The sequence below is a fragment of the Herpailurus yagouaroundi genome, unplaced genomic scaffold (assembly GCF_014898765.1).
Source record: "Herpailurus yagouaroundi ecotype Mexico unplaced genomic scaffold, PumYag 189, whole genome shotgun sequence".
Classification (NCBI taxonomy): Eukaryota; Metazoa; Chordata; class Mammalia; order Carnivora; family Felidae; genus Herpailurus; species Herpailurus yagouaroundi.
Window position 1 is genome coordinate 14,879,402 of NW_024412420.1, and position 7,951 is coordinate 14,887,352.

The 7,951-nt window shown below is 43.5% G+C and overlaps 1 protein-coding gene across 1 annotated transcript; it reads right to left on the reverse strand.

Moving 5' to 3' along the window:
* Window positions 1–2,023: 2,023 nt before the first annotated feature.
* Window positions 2,024–7,951, reverse strand: KRT24 (keratin 24). The gene is made up of 8 exons (XM_040497467.1): window positions 7,160–7,951; window positions 6,277–6,359; window positions 5,476–5,632; window positions 4,587–4,748; window positions 4,365–4,490; window positions 3,576–3,793; window positions 3,236–3,366; window positions 2,024–2,370 (listed from the first exon to the last, which is right to left on the reverse strand). Exons 1-8 carry the CDS (start codon window positions 7,769–7,771, stop codon window positions 2,267–2,269), a joined length of 1,593 nt encoding a protein of 530 aa, XP_040353401.1. The 5' UTR covers window positions 7,772–7,951; the 3' UTR covers window positions 2,024–2,266.

Sequence of the window (7,951 nt, forward strand, 5' to 3'; positions counted from 1 at the left end):
TTTTTAATTGAAATGCTAGAGACATATTTTACTGCATCTCAGCATGTTCTGGCCTTTTCTGTTTCTGTAAATGGTCATTTAGTACAAATGTGGCATCTTAACACATGTCAGGGAAACACAGGATGAGGGTTTTCACCTAAAGATGATTTTCAGAGTGGCCATATACTGTTGCTTTGACATGCAGATAATACCAGGCATAAACGTAGGTGCCAGGTGGTACAGGACTACAAGCGTGCATCTGGGAAGACTCACAGAAAGAGGCTTCCCCAGTGTGGCCGTGATGACCCGAGGGACCGGAGGCTGCACACAACTGGTTTCCATTTGTGTCTTTCCACTATTAATCCACATTGGATCAGCTGGTTCATATTTCTGAAATTTTCACTAGAGGAAAAACATCCAAGGTTTAAGTTACTGTAATGGCTTGATGGGAAACATATGTTTGAAGACAGTGTTGCTCTTTTTGAGTAGTGGTTTGTGCTTGTAGCTATTATATATATAATATATATATAGTAATATATATATAGTAATGGTATATATATAGTATATGGTGTATATATATATGGTATATATATATAGTATAGTATATATATGGTATATGGTATATGGTACATATATATATAGTAATATATATATAGTTATATATATATATATACATAGTTATATATTATATATATACATATATATATTATATATAACTCTGTAGTTATCTATCAAAGCAGAAGTCCCAGTGTGCTTTTAGGTTCATTTTTAGGTTTTATTCAATATGCCTAGAAAATGAAAAGCTACATGTTTTGGGTGGTTTTGGATTATTAAAGTTTGATACTCTCGGGGCACCTGGGTGGCTCAGTCGGTTGAGCGTCTGACTTCGGCTCAGGTCATGATCTCATCAGTTGATGAGTTCGAGCCCTGCATCGGGCTCTGTGCTGACAACTCAGAGCCTGGAGCCTTCTTCAGATTCTATGTCTCCGTCTCTCTCTGCCCCTCCCCTGCTCATGCTGTTTCTCTCTCTGTCTCAAACATAAATAAACATTAAAAAAAATTTTTTTTTCAACGTTTATTTATGTTTGGGACAGAGAGAGACAGAGCATGAACGGGGGAGGGGCAGAGAGAGAGGGAGACACAGAATCGGAAACAGGCTCCAGGCTCTGAGCCATCAGCCCAGGGCCCGACGCGGGGCTCGAACTCACGGACCGAGAGATCGTGACCTGGCTGAAGTCGGACGCTTAACCGACTGCGCCACCCAGGCGCCCCTAAAAATTTTCTGTCTCAAACATAAATAAACATTAAAAAATTTTTTTAAAAAGTTTGATACTCTCATACAGATCTTATTGGTTTTATATTTGAAGGTATAATTTGCATAAATTATGTTCAGGTTCATCCTTTGTAATTTTAAATTTGGCTTTTTATGCCAAGCCTGGCGTTCTTTTCTTGAGGACTGGCTTCTGGGGTTGATTCTCTAGTTTGTGATCTGGTGCTATTGAATTCCTCAAGTGGGAAAGTCCTTAACCAGTGTGGCTTTGTCCTGTGTCTGGTTCTTCCTGGGACTGAGCTGGTACCATCTCCTGCCCTACATTAACAAGCTTCATTGTCCCAAGCAAGACAAGACAGAGCCCCGTGGCCAGCTCAGCAGTGGACAGTGGGAAAAGGAAACACCAGCTTGGCTAAGTGACAGTTTTTGGCTAGAGGTGTGGCTAGATTTGGTAAGGGTACAAGTATCTGAGATCTCTTCTCTTTGGGGCTTTTGAGGTTTTCAGAAATCTGGAGCCTATATCACATATCCCATTTTCTTTCCCAGAACTTTTTTAGGGACACTAAGACCTAATTTCAGCTATCAGTGAGTTCCAATGGGATGTTGCTAGAAATGCCCACACGCCAAATGGCTATAATCTTGATTTTTATGAAGAGGGTACTATATCAATAACAAATTAATATTAGTATAATAACAATGCAGCTAGATCATAACTGAAAGCTTTATTTCCAGGGAAAATATTGAATTTCTTAAAAAATTTCCAGAAGCATTTAGTTAACTTGCAAAAGTAAGTTTATTGAAGCATGGAAACAGAGCAAAATTGTCATTTCAACTTTTTCAAGAGCGTTGTGGGTAAGAAAAGAAGAAGATGCAGAAAAATTATTTGGTTAGCTATTTCTGGATGGAATCTTTTCCCTGAAGACATCCAGAAAGATGGCCAGAAAGATTGATGTGATTTCTTCATTTGTGTCCTTTCATTATTTTTCTGAAAGACACTCTTGCTGATCTGGAAATGGCTTACTTAACTTTCACTTCAGAAACATTGCTGACCTGAGATGAGATGACTTTGCCGTCCACCACTTCCTCCACGATGGTCTTTGTCACTCTTGTCTTGTTGGCCTCTGAAAATCACAGAATCACCATGTCAGTTTGGAAATAATCACAGAAACCCAGATCAAGAGAAATTCAAGTACATTCCTTAAGTATGTTCTCTCTGGGTTAAGATTATGTAAACAAGAGCATACACTTTCTTTTTAATGTTTATTTATTTTTGAGAGAGAGAGGGAGAGGGAGGGAGGGAGGGGCAGAGAGAGAGGGAGACAGAGGATCCAAAGATTGTTCTGTGCACATAGCAGAGAGCCCAATGTAGGGCTTGAACTCATGGACCGTGAGATCACAACCTGAGCCGAAGTCGGATGTTTCACCAACTGAGCCACCCAGGTGCCCCAGTGTACATTAAAAAAAAATTTTTTTTAATATTTATTTATTTTGAGAGAGAGAGAGAGAGAAACAGCATGGGTGGGGGAGGGGCAGAGAGAGAGAGGGAGACACAGAATCTGAAGCAGGCTCCAGGCCCTGAGTTGTCAGCACAGAGCCGGACACAGGGCTGGAACTCATGAACCGTGTGATCATGACCTGAGCTGAAGTCGGAGACTCAACCGACTGAGCCACCCAGGTGCCCCTGTACACTTTTTATATGACAAGCAAAGCATGCCTTTACTTTATTTTTTATTTATTTATTTATTTATTTATTTATTTATTTATTTTTTATTTTTCAATATATGAAATTTATTGTCAAATTGGTTTCCATACAACACCCAGTGCTCATCCCAAAAGGTGCCCTACTCAATACCCATCACCCACCCTCCCCTCCCTCCCACCCCCCATCAACCCTCAGTTTGTTCTCGGTTTTTAGCAGTCTCTTATGCTTTGAGCATGCCTTTACTTTAAATGATAAACCGATCACGAAGATTTAAATATGTTTACCTCTTCCTTGGCCAGAGCAGCTTCCAGATCTTGAGTCACCAGACGCGGACAAATCCCTAGATTCCATGTTTCTGGATCCTGTATTTCTGGAGCCCGAGTTTCTAAAATCAGCTCCTCCAAAACCAGAACTGCTAGAGGAAAAAAGGAATTGTGTTACTTTGTAGTTTGCAAAGGCGGGGCGAACCCTTCACGCAGGGGGCTCTCCCTGCGGAAGGTAAATGACTTTTGATTCAACCATGTCACTGTGACTTTTCAAACCCAAGTCCAGCCCCCAACCCCCATTTTGGTTTCATAACATAAGTACCCCAAGGAACGCACTGAGCGGCTGACTGTCATTTACCCTCCCTCTCCATCCAGCAGGCGGTGGTAGGTCTCAATCTCCATCTCCAGGCGGGTCTTGACGTTCAGCAGCTGCTCATATTCTGCGTTCTGGCATTCGGTCTCCCCCCGGATCTGGCAGATCTGTTCCTCCAGGCCGCTGATCTGCATCTGGATCTCTGACAGCTGAGCCATGTAGTCAGCTTCTGTGTCAGCCAGCGTCGCTTCCAGGGAGCTTTTCTAAAAGAAAAAGCCAATTAAAAAAAAAAAAAAATCATGGGGCGCCTGGGTGGCGCAGTCGGTTAAGCGTCCGACTTCAGCCAGGTCACGATCTCGCGGTCCGGGAGTTCGAGCCCCGCGTCAGGCTCTGGGCTGATGGCTCAGAGCCTGGAGCCTGTTTCTGATTCTGTGTCTCCTTCTCTCTCTGGCCCTCCCCCGTTCATGCTCTGTCTCTCTCTGTCCCAAAAATAAATAAATGTTGAAAAAAAAATTAAAAAAAAAATCATGATGAAAATAAGTCATGGGATGATTTTTTTTTAAACGCAAAATAGCGTAAGGTACTAAGAGAAGTTACACCCTATGTTGTTATATCATGGGTTCCTTCATTTTTGTTGGCATAACCGCTTTCCTTGACACTAAATCTTTTATGAAAGTGTATTGTCTTTCACTAGAATGTTTCACGCTTTCTACAACCACAAGCCAGTGCTCCTGACGCCCTTTTATTACGTGCCAAGCGGAACATCTTGGCAAAGAGGGAGAATGAAACCGCTCAACTCCCTGTTGGAGGTTTTGCAAACCTCTTTGCGCTCACCATGGCCGTTTGGGACTGAAGCTCAATTTCCAGGGCTTGCAGAGTACGTCTCAGTTCTGTGATCTCATTCTTGGCAGAACTGGCTGCTCCGGCATCGGTAGAAATTTGTGCTTGCAGTGATGCGCTCTAAATAAAAAAGAGAATGGCAGTCACTGCAGGCTGAAGAAATGACCTGAAGTGGCTTGCGTTGTGACTCTCAGACACCCAGCAGTGATAACCTGCCTGCTTGTTGAACTGCTCCTCGGCCTCGCGGCGATTTTGCTCCGCCAGCTCTTCATACTGTGCCCTCATGTCATTCAGTAACTTGGTCAGGTCGGTGCCGGGGGCGGCGTTCATTTCCACGGTCACGTCCCCTCCGGAGCTTCCTTGCATAGTCTTCATTTCCTAGCGCAAAGAAAAAAAGATCACGGTTATAGAAATAGAAAAACAAAGGGGCACCTGGATGGCTCGGTAGGTTGAGCGTCCGACTTCAGCTCAGGTCGTGATCTCAAGGTTCATGAGTTCAAGCCCTGCGTCGGGCTCTGTGCTGACAGCTTGGAGCCTAGAGCCTGCTCCCGATTCTGTGTCTCCCTCTCTCCCTGCCCCTCCCCCGCTCCTGCTCTGTCTCTCTCTCTCTGTCAAAAGTAAACATTAAAAGGAAAAAATTTTAAAAACAGAAAAGCAAAGACCTCTTCTTCCTCCTCCTTCTCCTCCTCCTCCTCCTCTTCCTCTTCTTTGAGAGAGAGGGCAAGTGTGTGTCCGAGGGAGGAGCAGGAGAGAGAGAATCTTAAGCAGGCTCCATGTTCAGGGTAGAGCCCTATGAGGGGCTCAGGCACTGGATCTCATGACCCTGGGATCATGACCTGAGCCGAAATCGAGACTTGACCACTCAACTGACTGAGCCACCCAGGCGCCCCAAGACTTCTTAAAACATGCAGAGCCAACAAAAAAATTGAAACTAGGACACTAAAGGCTACCCCCTGCTTCCCACCAAAATCAGATATAATTTGTTCATGACTGCTTTTTTCCTTGGACATGAGTTGGAAATCCACTTAGATACAATTTTTTACAGAATGGATGTGGGGGAAGTACGTAGGTCAGAGTCATTTAATAGTGTGGAATGTGCTCCTACCTCCTCGTGGTTCTTCTTCAGGTAGGCCAGCTCCTCGGTGAGGCTCTCAATCTGCATCTCCAGGTCAGAGCGTGTCATGGTCAGGTCATCCAGAACTTTCCGAAGGCCGTTGATGTCGGCCTCCACGGCCTGCCAGAGATACAGCTCGTTCTCATACCTGGAAAGGACAGTATAGAGCATTTCAGAGTACATCCATTCTTGTGTATTCAAGAAAAAGTTTTTTTCCTCTGAGCTATTTGATAAAAGAAAGCTACCAAGTTTTCTCTTAGGAGTTTTTCCCCTGGAAAGAAAATTATGAACCTAATGTTAATCCTACTGATGGCTAATTTTTTTTTATAACAAAAACTCATCTTTATTTTGACCTGTTTTTTGTTTCCTTGTTGGTGGAGTGGCGGTTTTAAAAATTTACTCTTGGAGGGGCGCTTAGGTGGCTCAGTCAGTTGAGCGTCTCTTGATTTTGGCCCAACTCATGATCTCAGGATTGTGAAATCAAGCCTTGCATTGGATTCTGTGCTGGGCATGGAGTCTGCTTAAGATTCTCTCTCTCTCTCTCTCTCTCTCTCTCTCTCTCTCTCTCTCTCTCTTTCTCTCTCTCTCTGTTTCTCTCTCTCTCTCACTCCCTCCCTCGGTCCCTCCCCCCCACTGGTGTTCTCTTTCTCTCTCAAATTTACTCTTGGTGGAATGTTTGTAAATGTAGGTCTTGATCCCCTAAAAGATATTTCTTTGAGTTTAGAATAAATGAAACAGACAGATTGAATTTTATTTTTCCTACATTTGTTTTCAAGTCTTTGCTTTTCTTACTTCAGTCTGAAGTCATCAGCAGCCAATCTGGCATTGTCAATCTGCAAAACGATCCCAGCATTTTGAATAGTTGCAGCAATGATCTAGAAAAGACAATAATAGTGAATGAATCATGGATGCTTTTTACCTGTATCTGCACGTGCACCTGTGAGGGTAGGTGTCCCGTGAGTTGGTTTTTAAAGGTAAATTGTTTTGAAAACTTGCTTAGTAATGACATCTTTATTGATAATCTGGCATAGCTGAACTACATCTTTCTGCAAAAAGGTAACAGTTTGCTGGAATAGGCATGGAACATTGTTTTATAGAACACAGTCCTCTGCTTATTTCTGCTGCTTTGGAAGATCAGTTGTTCTAGAAATTCTTTCAGAAAACTGTGCGAAAAATGAATTTCACTTCTAAAAAGTTTTTAAAAAATATTTCCCATACAACAATGGCTAAACATTTCAGATTACGCACATTCTCATACAATATTTGCACCAGATTTTCCAGGAAGAAAAACAGTTGTAAAGATTATTTAAATCTAACAGGATACTGGAATATGTCAACCTGCTAGAATTAATCATGAAAATAAATACTAGATTAAGCTAGTATTGACTCACTGCCATCATTCTTCTATGTACATGTTAATTAGCTGCCTCACATTATATAAATTTTTCTCTTATGTAGAAATACTCAAATCTGAGAGGCAAACAGATCATTAATGTGGTCGGATGTCATATGCAGTATTGGCATAGTTAAAACACACCAAATCCCATTTTACATATACAACAAGCAAATATGTCTTCAAATAATTCCTTGACTTAAAATCTTCATTACAGTACATGATCTGAATAAGAGCAGAAGATACAGAAATAATAGAACTCAGCAGTGGATAGTGTCTCACCTGATTCCGGAGATCTTCAATTACTGGATAGTATTTGTTGTAATCTTTTCCAGATCCACCATCTCCAGACCCAGGCCTAAATTTATCATACCACTCCTTGATTTTGTTCTCCAGATCACTGTTGGCCTCCTCCAGGGCTCTGACCTTGTCTAGGTAACTGGCCAGGCGGTCATTGAGGTTCTGCATGGTTTGCTTTTCACCTCCGGAGAAAAGTCCCCCATCACCAACACCACCCCCCCTTCCACCCCCCAGACCACCGCCATAGATGTAGAAGCCTCCACTAGCACCCCCCCCAATTCCAGAGCCCCCACCAAAGCCAGACCCCCCACCAAAGCCAGAGCCTCCGCCAAAGCCAGAACCCCCGCCAAAGCCAGCCCCAGAGCCTGAAGTGCCTCCAGAGCCACCCTGTACCGAGCTACCAAAACCTCCTCCGGAGCCACTGCTTGATCCCCGACTCAGGCCACAGCCGCCGGTTCCTCCTCGGAAGCCCCGGGTAGAGCCACCCCCCAGACCGCATCTGCTTCCACTGCTGAAGCTGCTCCCAGCAGCGGACACCCTGACCGAGCCGCTGCCCCCAGCCCTGGAAGAGGAGACACGAGATGAGCAAGACATGGTGCTCCTGCAAACGTTCAGCTTGTCCAGGTGAACAAGAGAGAGGACAGGGAAGAATGCACTTGCAAGCTCTCCTTTTGCCCTTATATACACACTTTTAGGGTGTTCCTTTTCTGTGTCACGTCTTAATCCCTGTTACAGTTTTGCTAATCTGCAATTGGATAATTTCTTTTTTGTGAG